The sequence below is a fragment of the Scyliorhinus canicula genome, chromosome 1, assembly GCF_902713615.1.
Source record: "Scyliorhinus canicula chromosome 1, sScyCan1.1, whole genome shotgun sequence".
In the NCBI taxonomy this organism is placed as follows: domain Eukaryota; kingdom Metazoa; phylum Chordata; class Chondrichthyes; order Carcharhiniformes; family Scyliorhinidae; genus Scyliorhinus; species Scyliorhinus canicula.
The window spans coordinates 18,666,433-18,689,565 of record NC_052146.1 but is presented as its reverse complement, the minus strand read 5'-3'; the positions used below and the strand labels follow the sequence as shown (position 1 = coordinate 18,689,565).

The following is a 23,133-nucleotide window of genomic DNA, read 5'->3' as shown; positions in this document are numbered from 1 at the left end:
CCGTCTCCCTCCTTTCTTAAATAGTTGGGTTATATTTCCTACCTTCCAATCTGCAGGAACTGTTCCGGAGTCTACTATATTTTGGGAGCGGAGCACCAAAGCCAGAGCTGGCTTTGAAAGCAGACCAAGGCAGGCCAGCAGCACGGTTCAATTCCCGCACCAGCCTCCCTGAACAGGCGCCGGAATGTCGCGACTAGGGGCTTTTCACAGTAACTTCATTTGAAGCCTACTTGTGACAATAACCGATTTTCATTTTCATTTCACTATCGCCACAGCAGCCAGCAGTTTCAACTCTTTTGAATAATCTGGTCCAGGGCATTCCTCAGCGTTCAGTCCCAGTAATTTTTACAGTGCTACGTTTTTACTCATGCTAATTATCTTCAGTTCCCCATCCTTGCTAGTCCTTTGGTTCTCTTCCGGAAAGTTTTTCACATCTTCCTCCATGAAGACAACGTACTGGTTTAGTTTCTCCTCAATTGCTATATCCCCCATTATAATATTCTTGTGTCTCGACCTGTAAGGGATTGTCTTTGCCAATCTTTTCCTTTTCACGTATCTATAGAAGCTATTACAGTCCATTTCTATATTTTTGCTATTTTTCTTTCATCTTCTATTTTCTCTTTCCTCATCATTTTCTTGGGCCCTGACCCTAATCCCTTGCTGAATTTGAAAATGCTTCGAATCCTCAGGTTTACTACTTTTTATGGTAGATTTATAAGCCTCTACCTTTGATCAAATACAATCCTAAACTTCTCTTGTTAGCCACTGTTGTATCACCTTTTCTTCTGGGTTTATGGGCCTCAATGGAATGTAAATTTATTGTAAACCGCGTGTTAATTCCTTAAATGCTGGCCATTGCCAATCCAACAGGATATCTTTCAATGCAGGTTCCCACAGCCAATTTGCTCCTCATACCTTCGTAGTTTCCTTTGTCCAGATTTAAGCGCCGTGTTTCAGAGTGAGGTTTCAACCCATCAGCTTCAGACTCAGAGTGCTCCCATTGAGCTACCCTGCTGAAAAGGACTTGGCGTACATGCCGTAACATCACAGAGAGCCAGCGCAGGAGCCACAACTTGTATTTATACCTTTAACATAATAAAATGTCCCAAAGCACTTCACAGGAGCAATATAAGCAAAATTCGGCAGTAAGCCAAACAGAGCAGGTGGCCACATGCTTGATCCAGAAGGTAGGTTTTAAAGTGTTTCTTAACAGGAGAAAACAGAGGGAGGAGGCTCGGAGGGAAGGAATTTCAGAGCATAGCTCCGAGGCATCTGGAAGTATTGCCACCATTTTGTTTTTAAATTTACCTTTTCATGGGAAGTACGCATCACAGGCAAGGGCAGAATTTGTTGCCCATCCCCAGTTGGCCTTGAACTTTGTGACATTTCAGAGGGAAGAATCAACCACATTATGTTGGGTCTGGAGTCGCATGTAGGCCAGACCAGGTAAGGACGGCAGATTTCCTTCCCAAAAGGACATTAGTGAGCCAGATTGGTTTTCATGACAATGGTCACCATTCCAGATTTAATTATTTAAATTCAATTCCATTAGCTACAATAGTGGGATTTGAATCCTCGGCCCCCCCCCAGAGCATCAACCTTGGCCTCTGGATTACTGATCCAGCGACATTCCCACTACCTCCCCCTAATTACTGAGGGATTCAAACTGGGAGTGGTGAAGACAGGTACTTTGGTGCAGTTTGCGGTTGGAGGAGACGACAGAGACGGGGATATCTCAGGCCATGAAAGCAAGAATGAGAGTTTAAGATCAAGGCGTTGCTTGATTGGGGTGGCACGGTGGGCCTCACAGCGCCTGGGACCCCGGTTCAATTCCGGCTTTGGGTCAGTGTGTGGAGTTTGTACGCTCCCCCCCCACCCAACCCCATGGTTTAGCACAGGGCTAAATCGCTGACTTTGAAAGCAGACCAAGGCAGGCCAGCAGCACGGTTCAATTCCCATACCAGCCTCGCCAAACAGGCGCCGGAATGTGGCGACTAGGGGCTTTTCACAGTAACTTCATTGAAGCCTCTTAAGTGTTTTTTGATCCGGGGTAAGACTCAAGACTAATTGGCTTTTACATAGCATGTAGAGCTCAGAAACAGGGTAGTCAGGTCAAGTGGTTTAAGCTTCACACAAGTCTCCTTCAGAAAACTCTAACTGCATAACCCTTTATTCTGTTCTCCGTTGTGTACGTAGCTTGATGCCGCTATGCTATTTACCTCAACCAATGTGGCAGCCTTCTTCTGTACTTCTATATCCTTCACTAAATATGGAGACCAGAACTATTGCACCCTATTCCAATTGCGGTCAAACCAAGGTTTGATACAAGTTTAACAATAACTTTTCTGCCTCACATAACACGTCCAACAAACACCAGGCGTGGCAGCATTGCAGAGGGTAAAACCAGAGAGAGTGAAGTGTACCTGGATGAGAGAACGCATGTTGGCGAAGTGAGTGTCCATGGCCCCTCCGTGCGGAAAGTTCTGGTTCATCCTCTTCATCAGCTGGGTGAAGCAGCTGAACGCCATCGCCTCTGGACAAGGGCAGCAAGACAAAGCGGTGAGGGACGGACATGCAGAAGGAATGCAATTTCACCTGTAGATGTTCCCGCGGGTGGGGTGGAGTGGGAGGAGGGGTGGTGAGGTTCTCAAAGAGCTGACTCCTCATTTTCAATCCTATGACTGTGCACTGACAGATTGAATATAAAGCCAAGCTTTGCATTTCCCATTCCAGGCTTGTAATCCAATAACAGCAGAGACTTGCAAAACATTTGCGATGAAATTAGCAACTGTACTGCAACAGCACTGCATTCAATTCCCAACCCATGCTATTCCAGCCTTCCCACTCATCCCCTACCCATCCCATTCCTTTGACTCCTCCAATATCAGCGACATCTCACCCCTTCTTCCTATGCCATTCTCATCCCACATTTCATCCCTCCTAGCTGTCTCTTCCAATGTAATTCCCCCATGTTGCCCCATCCCAGGATATCCCACTCCCTCCTGTGCCCCCCCCATGCTGACCACCCAACCTCCCTTCCCATGCCCTTTCCTCCCTCCCTCGTATGTGTCACTCTCCTTCCATCTTTCCCTTCCATGACTTCTCTCCCTCCCTCCTCTGCCCACCCTCTCGTGCCGTCTACCCTGGGTGACCAGATTTTCCAAAGTCAATGCTGGACGCACTGAAAAGCGTCGAGAAGGCGGGGTTCCATGATGATTGACATATTGGGAGTCTGTGGGGAGGAGTAGATGTGATGACATGCGATGGCATCACCCAGAATCTGTCCAGCCAGAGTTGGCAACCCTCTTAATTCACCCAATAGTTGAAGGCAGAGGTTACGAACCACAGACTTTGGTTTCAATGGCATTTCTGCATCATTTCTTTCGAAGAAACTGAACCAAGGCTCATCTATCGCAATGAGTCACCCGGAACCCTCTATTTCATTGTAACCTCACCGTGCAATGCACTATCTTGAGCAAAGTCGCTAATCGATTCGTTACACGGAGCTTCATGGAAATGTTTATGGACAGTAAATTTAGAAATGTCTCTGGCCTTTTTAATATAGTTTACTTGCCCCTATTTTTTTCCTCCTATTTTCTTTTGGTCCCCCTCAGTTTTAAATGTCATCTACTGGCCAATGATAAGTCGCGCTTCGCTGAGTTCTGGGCCGACCCCACTGATGGTTTGGGCATAAGAACGTGCGACAGAGTGCCATGGACTGACTTGATCTTTGACCTTCTTCATTAACAGCAAGGCTCTTGTTGGTGTAGAGTCCGCGCCGGAGCACCAAACGCCAGGCCACTGCACCGCCCCCACAATTCCCTTCTGCTGCTTTCAGAACCCGGGACGAGGGTTAAAATGTTGATGGAGGAATCCAATTGCCCTTTCAGTCCCTTTGTCATTTTCTCAACGCAGGAGCAACCTTTTGAAATGGACAACCGTCCACCTCTATATTCTTGCGGAGTCAAAACAAATATTCCAGCACTGGTTCTGTTGCCAGCAGGCTGGGGAAATGATCTGCTGTGGAGCTGACCTCCATATTACCTTTGGAGAGGATAGGCTATTCCAGCAGTGATTGGCAACTCACAAGGAAGATACCAGCACCAGACTGAGCCTTTCACGGTCAACTGTCATTTTAATGCCCGGTGACAAAAGGCATTTTGACTAGGTTAGGATTGTTCTCGCTGGAGTTCAGAAGAATGAGGGGGGATCTCATAGAGACTTATAAAATTCCAACAGGACCAGACAGGGTAGATGCAGGGAGAATGTTCCCAATGATGGGTGTGTCCAGGACTAGGGGTCACAGCCTGGGGATTCGGGGTAAACCATTTCGGACCGAGATAAGGAGACATTTCTTCACCCAAAGAGTGGTGAGCCTGTGGAGTTCATTACCAGAGGAAGTTGTTGATGCTAAAACATTGAATATATTCAAGAGGCGGCTAGATATAGCACTTGGGGAGAATGGGATCAAAGGCAATGGGGAGAAAGCAGGATTAGGCTATTGAGTTGGATGATCAGCCATGATCGAGATGAATGGCGGAGCAGGCTCGAAGGGCCAAAAGCCCTCTTCCTGCTCCTATCTTCTATGTATCTAAAGGCTTTGTCAGTCTCGAAAATATGCTGGATTTCTGCTGCTGTATTCCAAATGATTGCTGGAATAGTCGACAGTGACAACTGACTGTCTGATCAGGCGGAGGTGGGTGGGTATCCTATACAACTGTTTGATCGGTTGGGGGGGGGGGGGGGTATCCTATGTAACTGTTTGAACAGGAGGGAGTATCCTATGGAACTGTTTGAGCAGGAGGGAGTATCCTATGGAACTGTTTGAGCAGGAGGGAGTATCCTATGGAACTGTTTGAGCAGGGGGGAGTATCCTATGGAACTGTTTGAGCAGGAAGGGGATATCCTATGGAACTGTTTGAGCAGGAGGGAGTATCCTATGGAACTGTTTGAGCAGGAGGGAGTATCCTATGGAACTGTTTGAGCAGGGGGGAGTATCCTATGGAACTGTTTGAGCAGGAAGGGGATATCCTATGGAACTGTTTGATTGGGGGGTATCCGATGGAACTGTTTGATCGAGCGGGGGTGAGTGGGTATCTTATGCGACAGTTTGATTTGGGAGGGGGGGGGGGAGGGGGGGGGGGGGTAGGGGGCTTATTCTAAACCCATTTTACAGCACTTGGTCTGTAGCCTTGTATACTATGACGTTTCAAGCACTCATCTAAATGCTTCTTAAACTTGGGACACCGAGACCTCGAATGTAAAACTGGCAATTTCCCACAAAAACCGGGGATGTCAGGTCACTGCAATATTCAGGCTTTTGCATCAGTTGTGGAGTTAAAAACAAAGTCCAATCAGCCCGGCTTTAAAATATCAGAGCCTGCATTTCAGTTAGCGGGGAAATCCAGAATAAAGAAAGGGCCTAACCTTCAAATGAGAGCTATACCATTCAGTTCTTCACACAGAGGTTGGAGGAAACCTCACGCTCTGTCCCACAAAACATCTGTTGATGGCTGTGGGCTGGGTGGGAATCAATTGAAATTTTCAACACTAATAAGAGATTGTTTCTGACAGCTGAGGGTTTTCAGCGAGAGAGAACGAAGGTGAGTAAATGGAGTTGAGGTACGAATTTGCCAAGATCGAACTGAATGGCAGGAACAGGCTCAAGAAGCTGAAAGACCTTCTGCTGTTGCTATGGGTTTAAGAGCCAGAGCTGTTTCACCAAAGGCCAAAGAGCTGCCAACTCAGCGAATGTAAATGAGTTACACTGGAGTCGCTGAACAACCGGAAAGACATCTAAGTCTTCGCAGGATTACTTTAGAAATCCAATTTAGAATTATTATTGACAATTAACATTGACTTAAAAAAAATGTTGTGAGCTGCTCGATTTAATTAAATTTAATTAAATCATAAACTTGCCATCGTCCAGGACAACCAGCAGCGGGGCCAGAAGGTCACACATTCCCTGCACATAACCAATCTCTAAATGCTGCCAGATGTAACTGCAAAAGGAGCAAACAACATTAAAATAATTAATGATGCAAACTTTAGTCCCACTGTTCGTATCATTCTCGCATTATCTGTTTCAAGAAGTTGTATTCGTTCCCTTCATAAACTTTTAGGAGTTTTCCACAATATCCATGGAATCCCGACAGTGCAGAAGGCGACCATTCGACCCAATGTAGTCTGTATCGACTGTTCGAACGAGCACCCTAACTAGGCCCCCCCCCCCCGGTCCTATCCCCACTCATGGCCAATCTACCGAACCTTTGGACGGTGGGAGGAAAACGGAGCACCCGGAGGAATCCATGCAGACGGGGAGATGTGCAAACTCCACACAGTCACCCGAAGCCATAATCGAACCTGGGTTCCTGGTGCTGTGAGGCAGCAGTGCTAACCACTGTGCCGCCAGCTTTGTTCATTATCCCTTCTAAGCTAATATTTGTCCAGAATCCTGTCTCTTCATGCTGCTCTCCCATCTCTAAACTCTTTCAGGTTGGATATAATTCTATTCATACTCCTCACAATCTAACTTGAACGCTGATCACCAATCTCACGGGACGTAACCCTCTTGTCCAGCCTGCCATCTGGCGCCGCATCAAGGTTTATTTTTTTAAAATCACAATGGACAAGACCTACCTGCACATGACATTGCGCAGTTTCTCCAGATTAGCGGGCGTGAAGTACCAGTAGTTGCGGTCACAGCGCTGGACATCCTTCTCTATCCTGTGCAGATTGACCGTATACATGTCCAGCAATTCTTGCTAAAAGATTTTTAAAAAAGAGACACACTATGTTGCTTGACCAGCAAAAGCACAAAGAAAATCAACATGCCAATTTCTGCCAGGAATGGTGCCAAGTGGCAGTATGGCAGCACCATTCAAGAAGGAATTAATGCAGCTGCGGGATCCATTGACGAGGCAATGGCTCTGGACCGACAGATCATGGTAAAGGTCATGGGGAAAATGGGAATAGGAGAAACTGGATAGAAGCTAAGGAACTTGGAAATATTGGCTGGTAGGTTTCTGAGGGCTTTATAGATAACCTGGTGAATTGTCAGAAGGATTTAGGCTTGGTTTTGAATCAGACAGTCCAATTTTGCCCTTTGTGAAAAGTCCAAATGTCTAGTTTTGAAGCTTCGACCATCTATGAGTATGAGGCAACCTTGATGGACCAGTTGGGTATTTGTCTGACCATCATCTTTGAACACTCAATGCGGACGCTGAGCACTTGGGGAAGAAAATATTTTCTTTTCCCCAGTTTCAGCACCCCTCACCCTTGATAAGTAAGGTTTTGCTTTTTTTTTTCACATAAAAAGGTAAACATGGGAAAATGGCTCGTGGTCAAGACACAAGTACTGCCATATAGATCTACTGGCTTTGTGCTAAACCTTTGGGATTAAATCTAAGGAGGACAATTATACGAGACCTCTCGTTGGTTCTCCCGCAGCAACAACCACGTGGAGCTCTGAATACTCACAGTGTATGTCACTCCCGTGGAGGAGGCTGGGGAAATTGCAGGAGCATTGCCCTCCGCCATACTCAGCTGGTGACAAAAGCCTTCCATTTCTGGCCCAATAGGTACTGCTTCTTCTTGTCCAATCAGCTCTTGCTCAGTCACATTCTCTGTCGTTTTAAACATAGGACGGTCGCCTTTTGACTCCTCATGGTCAGGAACTGATCCTCCTGTCACAGGAACTACCTCTTTTGATCCTTTCGCCAGGGGAACCATTTCTTTTGATCCTTCCACCACAGGAACTACTTCTTTTGATCCTCCTTCCACAGTAACCACTTCTTTTGATCCTTCCGCCACAGGAATCACTTCATTTAATGTTTCCCAGACAGTAACCACTTCTCTTGATCCTTGCGCCACAGGAACCACTTCTTTTGATCCTTGCACCACAGGAACCACTTCTTTTGATCCTTTCATCACAGGAACTACTTCTTTTGATCCTTGCACCACGGGAACCACTTCTTTTGACTTTTTCATCACAGGAACTACTTCTTTTGATCCTTGCACCACGGGAACCACTTCTTTTGACCCTTTCATCACAGGAACTACTTCTTTTGATCCTTGCACCACAGGAACCACTTCTTTTGACCCTTTCATCACAGGAACTACTTCTTTTGATCCTTGCACCACAGGAACCACTTCTTTTGACCCTTTCATCACAGGAACTACTTCTTTTGATCCTTCCGCCACTGGAACTACTTCTTCAGATCTATTTGCCACAGCAACTGCTTCTTCAGATCGATTTGCCACAGCAACTACCTCTTCTGATCCCTTCACCACAGGAACTACTTTTTCCATTTGGACCGTCATGGGAACTACTTTTTCAGATCCATCCACCAGAGGCATTGCTCCTTTGGATCCATGTGCTGTGGGAATGACTTCCGGCAGCCGCTGCAGGGGAGGTGCCTTGTCCTGTAGCTCCACCTGGGGGTGAAATCCTTCCTCTGCTTTGCTTACCCCGCTGCCCCGCCTTAGTGCCAATGTTTGCTGGCTGCACTGTATCACCTCCTCAGTGCTGAAGCTGCGCTCTGAGTAGCCCGACGTTGTGGAGAAATTGCGCGAGGACGGGTGCCCAGAGTCTGGGGAGCAGGCACCATTTGGCACCGTGCCATTTGGAATGGGTGCTGCCGCTTTCTCGCTGCCGGTCCCCACTTCCTTCTCTGTTTGTTCACCCTCCGCCTCTTCCACAGACTCAAACACCTGAGAGCAAAAAAAAAAAAGTCATTGAATCCCACCTATTCTGGTTTAAAAATGTGGCCTATTTTCACCCGTCTCAGAGTTAAATGATTAACACGGGCCCCCCTTGCATTTAAATGGGTTTGCGTACGGTCTTGCTGGTCTATCTCTCACAACGGATACACACCCTCCCTCCCCGATCCCGCCTATGCCGTTTTGCCCGTCTCACGACTGGAAATCTAGGCCCAACGTCTCCTCGAGGTTGCTCACTCTCACATGTGGCTTCTTCGGGACCTTCCTGATTTACCGCTGCCACCTCTCAATTTAACTTGGCATGAAAGACAATTTGCATTTATTTACAGTCACGTTTCTCATGACTGTGGGACACCTCAAAGAGGTTCACTGCTTATGAACTATGTTTGAAGCCTAGTGGCGAGGCAGGAAATGTGGCAGCCAATTTTCACACAGTAAGATCCCACAATCTGGCAATGATACGAATGGCCAGACAGGTCTGTTTTAGATACTAGTTAGGGTAGCAATGTTGACCAGCACACTGGGAGAACGTCGCTGCTCTTATTCCAGTGGTGCTATGGGATCTTTCAACGGTAAAATGGCAGACAAGATCTTGGTTTGATGTGTCATCAGAAGGACGTTCACACCTTCAGTACTGGACCCGAGTGTCAGCCCGGACAATATGCTCGAGACCCTGGAGTAGGACCCAGGCCCACAATCTTCTGATTCAGAGGGGCAGCCCACTGTGACCCATTACCGCACGTGAAATTGGGCAGGGCATAAACTGTCAGAAGTGAAATGTGAAAGGTAAGTCAGGCTGTCAAGGAATTTAAACCTCCCGCTCTTTAAATCTTTGAATAAACATCTGGTGTTTTTAAAACATCACTGCTTGTGATTTAATTCTGTCTGTTTAGCGAAGCCGGAGGGTTACCATTATTGGATTAGTACTGCATGATTGATTTCACAACCTTCCATTATCACAGTAGGGTGCCTTCCAATTCATGGTTTGATTGACAACTCCAAATAGATTCTTTGAAGTGTGATTATGAATTTCAATTTTTGATTTCAGGTAAGAAAAAAAGCACTTGGATTAAATGTTTATATTTATAAGGATGTTGTTCGAAGAATGTAAGTGTACTGAATTTTTTTCATGAATGATTGCTTTAAAAAAAAATGTTTGCAATAAACACTTCCATATTTATTTAATTTAATCTTAGCCTAGATCCTGTGTGGATACTGAGTGACTTGGCATGGTAAGTATAAGAGCAAAGGGTAATGTGTGTGTGTGTGTGTGGGGGGGGGCATTGATTGGCATGAGTTGGCACTAAGTTGGCACAGGATCTGTAAAGGACCACGGTGGGGTTGATTAGAGTGACATGAAATGGAATGGAAGGTATGAGGGGGCCACAGGGATGTGTAAAGGGACATGAATTTGCATGGTGGGTATGGGGAGGTTCACACAAATGATCCCTGGAATGAAGAACTTGTCGTATGAGGAACGGTTGAGGACTCTGGATCTTATTTAAACTTACAGGATACTGCAAAGCCTGGATATAGTGGACGTGGAGAGGACGTTTCCACTTGGAGGGGAAACTAGAATCAGAGGACACCATTTCAGACTAAAGGGACGATCCTTTGAAATAGAGATGAGGAGGAATTTCTTCAGCAGAGGGTGGTGAATCTGTGGAAGGCCAAATCACTGAGTATCTTTAAGACAGAGATAGATAGGTCCTTGATTAATAGGGGGATCAGGCGTTATGGGGGAGAAGGCAGAAGATCATTCAATCAGCCATGATTGAATGGCGGAGCAGACTCGATGGGCCGAGTGGCTTAATTCTGCTCCTATGTCTTATGGTCTTCTGGGAGGCCATAATGGGTGGGTAAAGAGGCATAAATGGGCATGGACCGTATGAAGGATCATGGGCGCTGGGTAGAGGGCATGAGATGGCAAAGGTTGGCGTAGAAAGGGCATGGCCAGTGTGTGGAGCGTGAGGGGTGGAGGGCTGATTTTTGTTATATTGCTTTAAAAAATATGTGAAGACACAGGCCAATGTTCCGAGGAACCTTGCTTTGGGGGCGGCGGACCCAACTCCCAGATAAACCTGCCCACCCCGCCATGACAATCCTAACTGACGGGGCACTTCCTTCTGGGATGGGCTCATGGAGCCGGAAATATCCCGACTTGGGAGCGAAAATCCAGACCGATGAGAGCAATCAAGAACAAAAAGTTGGCAAATGCATTCTTTCCTAGTGCATGGGCCTTAAAGCCAATTTTAGAGCCAAACATTCTTGACTGCGAACACAGACCCAAAGCTCCTCCTCACATTGTTGTTTTTTTCATCATTCCACCCCCGCTTGTACGAATTGCCTTCATTCACAACGTCCTCATTTCGTCCCCGCGCTCTATTCGGCAGCTGAACTGAAATGAATTCCACGCCCAGATGGCACCAATAATGTTTGGGCCCAGTCACCATTTTGGTTTTTTTATACAACTTGGCTGCGTGTCCCAAGAATTTGAAGTCAGTCAGCGCGCCAGAACCTTTTTCCAAACTTCGCGTGTGCAGCGTCAGACAAGACAACACTTTCCTGACCCGAAATTGAACAAGTATCAAATTGGGAGCAGGATGTGGCGTAGTGGCATTGTCAATCCAGAGACCCAGGGTCATGCTTTGGGAGACTGGGTTCAAATCCCACCGCGGCAGATGGTGAAACTTGAATTCAATAAAAATTAGAGACTAAAAGCTCGATGAAAACCATGGAATTATTGACGTTAAAAAAAACTTATTCTCTAATGTCCTTGAAGAAAGGAAATCAGCCATTCTTACCTGGTGTAATGAATATAGAAATTGATATATATCATTTCATATTTGTGGCAGAAATATTAAAAACCCTGGTTTAAAATACATACAGGCAGTATGTCTACTAAAACCGTAATTAAAGAGTCATAAAAGGAGAGGTGATGATGGATTCCAACCACTTACTTGGTTCCAGATAAAGGGCTAATGGAATTGTGTTTTGGTTGCTGGAGATTCTGGATAATTTATGAACTGTATTGGGTTGTTTAATTGGAATTTGTGGCAGGTCTAGATAGTAGGTTCAGGTTTTTCCACTCGGGGAAGCGTTAAGAATGTCTGCGGTGGGTGGAGGGATTGGTGGTGATAATTAACCATTCTGAAAATTGCAATGGGACAGATGAATGACCGTTACTAGGTTTGATGTGGCCAATAACCTATTCTACTTCCACATTTCTCTTACCTCCTGAGGCTTCGATAGAGGGGGAAAGAATAAGGAGCCGCCAATCTCAGCCTGACAAGGTAACAGTGAATCATTTCATAGGCTTGGATGCTGTTGCCATGAAGCCTTAATTAACAACTAACAATGTATTTGTCCTTGTGTCAATGTCACGGTATTTGCTGAGTCCTACGCGCCATGTGACATATGGTGACCGACTCCTATTTACACCAGTGGGGACCATGGGCCTTTAATCCTGGACAGTGAAACTGCCAAAAACACAATAATATCTGTCACTATGGCTGATAACATCATGTAAATAGCTCGTTAAATCAATATCTTAGTGAATACAAATATTGGTTGCTTTTATTAACCATTTACCCAATGTAAATAATTACATTTAATTATGTATTGAGATAACTTCAATTCACGACTTTTAAATCACTCTTCGTTGCCACTGAGACGGAACGTTCTGCCTGAGCTTGAGATGGTTAATAGCATTTGAACATAGAACATTACAGCGCAGTACAGGCCGTTCGGCCCACGATGTTGCACCGTCCTGTGAAACCCTTCTAAAGTCCCTCTACACTATTCCCTTATCGTCCATATGCCTATCCAATGACCATTTGAATGCGTTTAGTGTTGGCGAGTCCACTACTGTTGCAGGCAGGGCATTCCACGCCCTTACTACTCTCTGAGTAAAGAACCTCCCTCTGACATCTGCCCTATATCTATCTCCCCTCAATTTAAAGCTATGTCCCCTTGTGCTGGACATCACCATCCGAGGAAAAAGGCTCTCGATGTCCACCCTATCTAATCCTCTGATCATCTTGTATGCCTCAATTAAGTCCCCTCTTAACCTTCTTCTCTCTAACGAAAACAGCCTCAAGTCCTTCAGCCTTTCCTCATATGATCTTCCCTCCATACCAGGCAACATTCTTGTAAATCTCCTCTAGAACATAGAACATAGAACACTACAGCGCAGTACGGGCCCTTCGGCCCTCGATGTTGCGCCGACCTGTGAAACCATCTGAAGCCTATCTGACCTACACTATTCCATTTTCATCCATATGTCTATCCAGTGACCACTTAAATGCCCTTAAAGTTGGCGAGTCTACTACTGTTGCAGGCAGGGCGTTCCACACCCCTACTACTCTCTGAGTAAAGAAACTGCCTCTGACATCTGTCCTATATCTCTCACCCCTCAATTTAAAGCTATGTCCCCTCGTGTTGGTCATCACCATCCGAGGAAAAAGACTCTCACTGTCCACCCTATCTAACCCTCTGACTATCTTATATGTCTCTATTAAGTCACCTCTCAGCCTTCTCCTCTCTAACGAAAACAACCTCAATTCCCTGAGCCTTTCCTCGTAAGACCTTCCCTCCATACCAGGCAACATCCTAGTAAATCTCCTCTGAACCCTTTCCAAAGCTTCCACATCCTTCCTATAATGTGGTGACCAGAACTGCACGCAGTACTCCAGGTGTGGCCGCACCAGAGTTATGTACAGCTGCAGCATGACCTTGTGGTTCCGAAACTCAATCCCCCTGCTTATAAAGGCTAGCACACCATATGCCTTCTTAACAGCCCTATTAACCTGGGTGGCAACTTTCAGGGATTTATGTACCTGGATGCCGAGATCTCTCTGTTCATCTACACTACCAAGAATCTTGCCATTAGCCCAGTACTCTGCATTCCTGTTACTCCTTCCAAAGTGAACCACCTCACACTTTTCCGCATTAAACTCCATCTGCCACCTCTCAGCCCAGCTCTGCAGCTTATCTATGTCCCTCTGTATCCTATAACATCCTTCAGCACTATCCACAACTCCACCGACCTTCGTGTCATCTGCAAATTTACTAACCCATCCTTCTACACCCTCTTCCAGGTCATTTATTCCTCTGTACCCTTTCCAATGCTTCCACATCCTTCCTATAATGTGGCAACCAGAACTGCACACAATACTCCAAATGCGGCCGCACCAGAGTTTTGTACAACTGGAACATGACCTCATGGCTCTGAAACTCAATTCCTCTACCAATAAAAGCTAACACACCGTACGCCTTCTTAACAACCCTCTCAACCTGGGTGGCAACTTTCAGGGATCTATGGACATGGACACCGAGATCTCTCTGCTCATCCACAATACCAAGAATCTTACCATTAGCCCAGTACTCTGCCTTCCTGTTATTCCTTCCAAAATGAATCACCTCACACTTTTCTGCATTAAACTCCATTTGCCACCTGTCAGCCCAGCTCTGCAGCTTATCTATGTCCCTCTGTAACTTGTAACATCCTTCTGCACTGTCCACAATTCCACCGACTTTAGTGTCATCTGCAAATTTACTCACCCATGCTTCTACGCCCTCCTCCAGGTCAATTATAAAAATGACAAACAGCAATGGCCCCAAAACAGATCCTTGTGGCACACCACTAGTAACTGGACACCAGTCAGAGCATTTCCCATCAACCACCACTCTTTGTCTTCTATCAGCTAGCCAATTTCTGATCCAAACTGTTAAATCACCCTGAATCCCATGCCTCTGTATTTTCTGCAATAGTCTACCGTGGGGAACCTTATCAAACGCTTTACTGAAATCCATATACACCACATCAACTGCTTTACCCACATCCACCTGTTTGGTCACCTTCTCGAAGAACTCAATGAGGTTTGTGAGGCACGACCTACCCTTCACAAAACCATGTTGACTATCTCTAATCAAATTATTCCTTTCCAGATGATTATACATCCTATCTCTTATAAACCTTTCCAAGACTTTCCCACAACAGAAGTAAGGCTCACTGGTCTATAGTTACCGGGGTTATCTCTACTCCCCTTCTTGTACAAGGGGACAACATTTGCTATCCTCCAGTCCTCTGGCACTATTCCTGTAGACAAAGATGACTTAAAGATCAAAGCCAAAGGCTCAGCAATCTCCTCCCTAGCTTCCCAGAGAATCCTAGGATAAATCCCATCCGGCCCAGGGGACTTATCTATTTACACACTTTCCAGAATCGCTAACACCTCCTCCTTATGAACCTCAAGCCCTTCTAGTCTAGTAGCCTGTATCTCAGCATAGATATGACTTTTGCCCTCCACACTTCTGTGTGTCTTCTCTTCCATACCAAGCTTCCGTCCCGACACCTTCAGCTATCATTTTACCAGCCCTTCTGCCTCTCATCTCCAGAGGGCTTCGATTTTGCAAAGGCCTTCGACTCTTATCAACCATGAGGGATTGTGGAGCATCGTCCTCAAATTCGGCTGCCCGCAGAAATTCGTCAGCACCCTCCGCCTGCTCCACGATGACATGCAAGCCGCGAACCTCAGCAACGGAACCACCACAGACCCAATACTTGTGCAAACTGGGGTCAAACAGGGCTGCGTCATCGCACCAACGCTCATCTCCATCTTCCTCGCGCAACACTGCACCCAGCCATCCTGAAGCTCCCCACTGGAGCGGAGCTAACGTACCGGACAACTGGGAAACTGTTCAACCTCCATCGCCGCCAGGCCAGAACCAAGACCACCGTAACCTCTGTCATCAAGCATCAGTACTCCGACAATCCTGTGTGCGCACATTCAGAGGCCAAGCTTCAAACTATGGTCAACACGTTCCCGAGGCATAGGAGAGAATGGGCCTCAGACTAAACATCCGGAAAACAAAGGTTCTCTGCCAGCCCAGTCCGGCCACACAAAACTGCCCCCCAATCATCAAGATCCACGATGAGCCCTTGGCCAACGTGGATCATTTCCCATCCCTCAGGAACCTCCTCTCGGTGCGAGTGGACATTGACGACAAAATCCAACATCGACTCCAATGCACCAGTGCAGTTTTCTGACGCTGTGAAATAGCATGTTTTCTATATCACCAATGGCTGTGATTGGTCTCAACAATAGAACGTAAAATAAATACTTGAACTCAACCATAAACTGCTGTGAAAATGTTGTCACAAAAATATCAATCACTAGTTAAATATCGTAATAAGCAGCCTCCATTCCCATTTATTGGTATTTTCATACTTAACTAAGGCACACATATGGACCTCACAATGGCAGCTTATAGTTGTCCACGTGTTTAATTGAAAAATCGAGTGTGGCAGAAAGCTAAGATCTAAGACATGAAAGGATATCATAGAATTTACAGTACAGGCCATTCGGCCCATCAAGTCTGCTCCGGTCCTTGGAAAGAGCACCCTACCCAAGCCCACACCTTCACCGTATCCCCGGAACCCAGGAACCCCACCCACCCACCCTACTGGTGGGGAGGATGTGTGTGTGTGTGTGTGTGTGTGTGTGTGTGTGTGCGCGCGCGCGCATGCAATGGTGGTGCCATCTGCTGGATGACCTGGCGAGAGCAGAAAATGTGTCTGATTTTTTAAATCCCCCCCCCCCACCTTTACCACTGCTAGGGCCCCAATAACGCTGAGCAAGTGGATGGATTTTAAATGTGTTAAAATCTCAATGTTGGGCCCTGAAGCCAATGGTAGGTTATTTTTTAATTTATGGGATGTGGGTGTCGCTGACTGGGACAACATTCATCCCTAACTGCCCTTGAACTGAGTGGCTTGCTGGGCCAATTCAGAGGGCAACTATGAGTCAACCACATTGCTGTGGGTCCAGAGTCCCATACAGACCAGTCCGGGTAAAGATGGCAGATTTCCTCGCCTAAAGCACATCAGTGAACCAGATGGGTTTTTACGACAATCGACAGTGGTTTCATGGTCACTGTTGACTTTTAATTTCAGCTTTTGATTGAATTCAAATTTCACATCTGTTTCCTGGACGGGCATTGTTCAGCACGAAACCCGCCAGCCCCCTCTCATGGAGGAGGAAGGCCATTCAGCCCTTCTCAACTCACCTATTTGGAATGTCATACAGCGGGGATTCCCAAACAACGGTGGGCTGTGACCCCCCCCCCCACCCGCACTTCTGGTCGCGGAATGAGCAACTAAGGCCACGAGGGTGGGGCTTACCTGAGTACTGGTGCTGGAATCACTCTGCAGACGCAAATGGTTCTCACTGTCTGAGCCACAACTCTGGGAAGACTGGAATATGAGAGTAGAGTCACTCAGAGAGGTGCAGGGAAGAGAAACTACACAATTAAACATCAAACTATCATTTTATACTGTTTTCTTAGCGTTGAATTGACGTCAAGCAACAATGGAGGGGGTTCTTGCTCCATAGGTTATCTAAAACTGGTACCAGCAGCCTCTGTCGTTGGCAAGGCCTTTCGCTCATTGCCTCCCTCTGTGGATTTTCATTTGAAAGGGGCAAAGGACAAAATAAAAGACACATTAATCGATGCCTCAAGATGTCTGCTCCTTTGCGACACTCTTGATAACGCCATTCAACTAAAGGCCCGACAATCCCCATATTGAACTGTGTCCTATACTGTATCAATGCGACCTTTCACCTTCTCAAACATCCAGCCACACAGCGAGGCCGCCTTTGAATTACTGTAACGAAAGTGACAGCGCCGCTGCACCAGGCGGGTACGGTTAGCCACAGGGCTCCTGGGCTCAGGGCCTGTGGGGATTGCCACTCTCACGTGCTATATAGTAATCAGTACCGGCAGTGCCAGGATATAGATGTCAAGTGCAGTCAAGTGGGCCTGTCCTCACTGCTAAAAGTCACGCACAAGTCCTGGGCTCTTGGAAAAGGTGTTGGAGGGAGTCACTGGCCATTTTGTTATCGTCAGGGACTCAATCCCCTCAGGAGGGACAAGAAACCTGAAGGAGAGCGGTTAAAACAAAAGAAAAAGATTAAAAATCAGTGACGGCGGACCCATCAAGATTAGGCTGCCTGTGCAGAGGCTGGAGGCAGCATAACCACCTGGAAAATCCATTCTGTCAATGGGGTTTGGGAGATAGATTTGGATTTTAGAGGGAGTCAGCAGAAAGTGGGAGGAGAAGTGCATGAGTTTCAGGATAGATAGTGAAGGGATGGAGAGGGAATGGGAGAAAGGGAAGTTCACAGGATAAAGAGAAGAACAAAGTGATACTGTATAGAAATAAGCATCAGGTCCAGCAAGTCCATGTCAGTTTTTAAGCTTGCACAGGAGCTGCTGTCCTAATGTCACATGCCCAACCAGTTCCTGTATTCCTTTATCCCTTTTCCTTCAACCGCTTACCTGACCTATTCTTAAATGCTGACAGCCTCTGCTTGAATCCCGATATTCCAGAGCTTTGCGGCGTAATATGCTCCAGCTCTCTGTGCTAATGCTTTCACGTTTAATCTTATATCAGTGGTTTCTTGTCATAGACTCATCAATCATTAGGAACGGTTTCTTCATATCGAGGCTGTTCCATCCCTTCATAATGTAAACGTTTCCATCAAATTATCTTTAATCTCCTCTGTTCTAATGAAAAACAAGTCTTTCTTCATATTAGCATTTCGTCATGCTAGTGTTATGGGAGAGGTGTTTTCAGAACCCCAAAATGTATCATGGAGTTCAACCAACCCCCACCTTTAATGTATTGTTGCTTTTGAAGCACACAGCTTGTTCCCCGGGTGTGGTATTACAATTATGGACACATGGTTTTTAAAACAAAACAATGTTTATTCCATTAACTCAAATTAACCTTTTTAATAAATATTGGATCTCTCAACACGCCTTACTTCAAAGATAATCCCAAAAATAATACAACACTACCCAATCTTGCAAACTGTTCCTTTACACATCCAAAAGACTTAACAAATCCTTCAAACAGAAGCACATTAGAATTATATTCAATACGGAGACCTTTTTACAATTCCGATTTCACTAAAGGATTAAGAGATAGTCCTTCATGGCAGAGATCACCAGCAATGCAGCTCACAGCCACACCCAAGCTTTCTTCAAACTGAAACTAAATCTCCCCAAAAAAGCAGAAGTGAGCTCAGCTCCACCCGCTCTCTGACATCACTATTTTCTTAAAGGTACATTGCTTAAACATCCATTTCTTAAAGGTACTCTCACATGACACCAGACAGCATGATGGGAAATCGACACAAGTTTTCAGAACTTTCATGCTCACAGTGTATTTTCTAAGGGGGAAAGGGGACGGCACGGTCGCACAGTGATCAGCACTGCTGCCTCACAGCGCCAGGGACACGGGTTCAATTCCAGCCTTGGCTCACTGTCTGTGTGGGGTTTGCACTTTCTCCCCGTGTCTGCTTGGGTTCCCTCTGGGTGCTGCCGTTTTCTCCCACAGTCCAAAGATGTGCAGGTTAGGTGGGGCTATGGGGATAGGGTGGGGGAGTGGACGTAAGTACAGTTCTCTTTCAGAGGTTCGGTGCAGACTCGATGGGCTAAATGGCCTCCATCTGCACTGTGGAGTTTCGATGGAGGGGGTCGGTGGCTGCTTGCTGGGGAGGGCAGTTACTGCTCCAATTTGGCCATGGGAACAAATGGGAGAGTCGACGACAGGTTCAGAATGAAGAATGAGGGGAAGCCAACAAGGAGACATAGCAGCCTCGAGGCAGGCAAGTGGCCATTCTCCCTATGTAGGTTGGAGATCAAGTGTTAGCAGGTGGTATGGCAATGGAGCGTCAGATGTGTTCTCACCTGAAGAACCACACAAAAAAAATCTGTTTCCTACTACTGGATGATGATCAGGAATGGGAGCTCCATCTAACTTCTAACCCCACAGTGCCAAGACTGATTATAGCTTTGTGCAGTTGAGCGCAGCTAACTCAACACAAAATAGCTGTCAAGCCAGAGGCCTACTTACCTTCTTGGCTTGGTGAAGTATCGAACCACTTCAGGATGTTTTTTTTAAATCTTTTTTTTCTTACATTGAAACAATTACATAAAGAAGGTACAGCACAGAAAAACAGGCCCTTCGGCCTAACTGGCCTTTGGCAGCTTTCATGCTCCACCAGAATCTCCTCCAATATCACCACGGACACATTCACTGCCCCTCTATGCTCAACCCAAAAGAATAGTAGTGTGTCTTCTTCAAGTGACTTTACAATTCAGTGACGTGCTAGGCCACTCCACAAGATGTGCAAGGGTCAACCATGAAGCACTGGGCCATCGTGCCCTGCATGGCAGACATGTTGAGGTTGACTGTTCCCATCCACGGAGGGCAGGAGGGAATCATCTGGTTGGTCATTTTAGCAGATATGTCAACACACAAGTTCAGAGAGCAAGTGAATTCAATTTTACAGCTTCTCCACCTTGGAATATAAACTCTTGGATTGTGTGTTCAGTGTCACATCCAATCCACTACTCTTTAGAACTGGAGCAAATACATATTTAAACTACAAGCCCTCACTGAATGCATAAAGCAAAATGCTTCGAATGATGAATAAATTTACCAGAGCTTCAGCAGGACCCTTCCTTGCGTTTTGAAAATTTTATAAATCTCGCCTGTTTTCAAATCCCTCCTTACTTCTATAATCTCCTCCAGCCCCGCACATCCTCCGACATCTCTGCATTCCTCAAATTACGGCCTCCTCTGCATCCCTGATTTGAATTGCTCAGGCACTGGCAGCAATGCCTTCCAAGGCCCAACGGTTAGAATTCTTCCCTAAATCTCTTTGCCCCCCCCCCCCCCCCACCTTCCTCTTTTAAAATGTTCCTCAATACCAATTTGACCAGCCGTCCTGCTATCTCGTGATGTAGCTTAGTGCCAAACCTTGTTTGATGACACTCCTCTCAGAAGTACCCTGGGATGCCTTGCTACATGAAAGGTGGCATATCAATGCAGGTTGTTGTTGTGGCGGTGCCTAGTACTTTTCCTCCTTTCATTCGATCGACACACTCTTCCCACCCTGGCCCTCACCTCATTGCTCACTGTTGAATCGCGATGCAGCATCCGTTGCACCTGAGCGTCCATGCTGATCGCGGACGAGCACTTGGCTAACGCTGCGGCGTGTGACTCCCTCTCCCTCTGACGGACAACAGCTTCGCAGGCCATCCACTCACCCATGGTCTGCTCGTAGCAGGTTCGCATCTGACCGTCCAGCTGAGAACGGGAATTACATTGCAAGTTCAGTCGGCAGTTAGGAAGGCTAATGCAATGTTAGAGCTCATGTCGAGAGGGCGAGAGTACAAGAGCAGGGATGTACTTCTGAGGCTGTGTAAGGCTCTGGTCAGACCCCCTTTGGATATTGTGAGCAGTTTTGGGCCCGGTATCTAAGGAAGGATGTGCTGGCCTTGGAAAGGGTCCAGAGGAGGTTCACAATAATGATCCCTGGAATGAAGAGCTTGTCGTATGAGGAACGTTTGAGGACTCTGGGTCTGGACTCATTGGAGTTTAGAAGGATGAGGGGGGATCTTATTGAAACTTGCAGGATACTGTGCGGCCTGGTTAGAGTGGACATGGAGAGGGTGTTTCTATTTGTAGGAAAAACTGGAAGCAGAGGTCACAATCTCAGACTAAAGAGACGATCCTTTGAAGCAGAGATGAGGAGGAATTTCTTCAGCCGGAGTGTGGTGAATCTATGGAACACTTTGCTGCAGAAGGCTGTGGAGGCCAAATCACTGAGTGTCTTTAAAAACAAGATAAATAGGTTCTTGATCATTAAAGGGATCAGGGGTTATGGGGTGAAGGGAGGAGAATGGGGATGAGAAAATATCAGCCATGATTGAATGGCGGAGCAGACTCGATGGACCGAGTGGCCAAATTCTGCTCCTCTGTCTTATGGTCTTATTGAACAAAACTTGCAGCCACCGAGAACTTTAGCTAAAGCATTCCCCTTATGGAGACCCGCAAGTCGCGACCTTCCCGAAGTTATCGAATCGTTGCCACTCTGGCGGTGCTAAAAACCCCAACATTAAATGGCTCTGGATGCTGCTCTCCACATGCAAACGGTGAAAGGGTATTTGGGAATGTCTGACGCCATTCCCTTTCTGACTGAACACCCATACTTTCCACCAGGGCGATCATGGGATTTAGAGGGAGATCTTGGGAACGTGGGCTCCAGGCAACTGAAAACACTGTTGCTAACGGCGATGCACAGAAGAGCAGGAATACAAAAGAGTTCGTCAATGGGGGTGATCTCAGCCCGGGAGGTGTTCTTAAATGTTCATTTCAAGAAAAGCAACGCTGCCTCTATCAACAGGACTGAATTATTTGACTTTGATTATGAACACCCAGCGTGTGGGGTTTCACTGAAATGTTTTGAGCAGGAAGCGCAAAGGGAGCTGTGAGGAAGAATCTTTTTTACACACTGAGTGCTTTGGGGGAAGTGGAGATGGTCAACTTCAATAGAAATTGGACAGGCAGCTGAGAAAAATAATCACTCAGGGTTACAGGGTTGGATTGGGAGAATGGGATTGAATGGATCGCTCTAGAGGGGCAGCATGCACTCGATGGGCTGAATTACTTCTGTGCCGCCTTGACTCTACGACCAAAAGCAAGATCCCGGATTGACTTTCCTACTCTGTTGCAGTACGAGGCAGGGGCTCGTTGTAACGCCCTGGCGTCAAATTTAAAACTCTCAACCACTTGTTCAAATATTTTGATGGCTGTGTCCCTCCCTCCCTATCTCTAATTTCCTCCAGCCCTACAACTCTCAGAGTGCCCAGCCTTCCCCCGCCTCAGTCTGGTCTCTGCATCCTGTACATCCTTCACTCCAGCAATGGTGGCTGTGCCTTCAACTCTCTAGGCCCCAAACCCAAATTCCCACCACGAAGCCCTCCACCTTTCCCTTGCTCCTCAAAAGGCTATTTCTTAGGAGATCTTCCTTTAACCAAGCCAATAGCCACCACCCTGGCCAGTACTAACTTTTGTCTGGTAACGCTCCTCAGGATATTTCCCTGAATTACAGAATTTACAGTGCAGAAGGAGACCATTCGGCCCATCGAGTCTGCACCGGCTCTTGGAAACAGCGCCCGACTTAAACCCACGCCTCCACCCTATCCCCATAACCCAGTAACCCCACCAACCTTTTTGGACACCAAGGGTAATTTAGCGTGGCCAATCCCCACCTAACCTGCCCATCTTTGGACTGTGGGAAGAAACCGGAGCACCCGGAGGAGCACACGGGAGAACGTGCGGACTCCACACAGACCGTAATCCAAGCCGGGAATCAACCCTGAGACCCTGGAGCTGTGAAGCAACTGTGCTAACCACTGTGCTAGCGTGCTGAAGGGGCTGGATAAATGCAAACTCTTGTTGCAGGCCTGGCCCAGACCAGAGATTGAGCCTTTGCCTCGAAGTGGTGTATTTACCTCACTGAGTCCTGGAGAAGTGTATCAAAATCCAGGGGC

The 23,133-nt window shown here is 46.7% G+C and overlaps 1 protein-coding gene across 1 annotated transcript in view; it reads right to left on the bottom strand.

The window, feature by feature from the left end:
- The window catches only part of sgsm1a (small G protein signaling modulator 1a), a 195,105-nt gene that overhangs the window by 8,215 nt on the left and 163,757 nt on the right, over nucleotides 1-23,133 (bottom strand). Inside the window, exons 17-22 of the mRNA XM_038814691.1 lie at nucleotides 20,702-20,884; nucleotides 16,907-16,978; nucleotides 7,480-8,712; nucleotides 6,640-6,764; nucleotides 5,920-6,002; nucleotides 2,424-2,533 (exon numbers count right to left, since the gene is read on the bottom strand). Coding sequence (XP_038670619.1) covers nucleotides 2,424-2,533; nucleotides 5,920-6,002; nucleotides 6,640-6,764; nucleotides 7,480-8,712; nucleotides 16,907-16,978; nucleotides 20,702-20,884 — 1,806 coding nt within the window. The remainder of the gene's footprint in view (nucleotides 1-2,423; nucleotides 2,534-5,919; nucleotides 6,003-6,639; nucleotides 6,765-7,479; nucleotides 8,713-16,906; nucleotides 16,979-20,701; nucleotides 20,885-23,133) is intronic.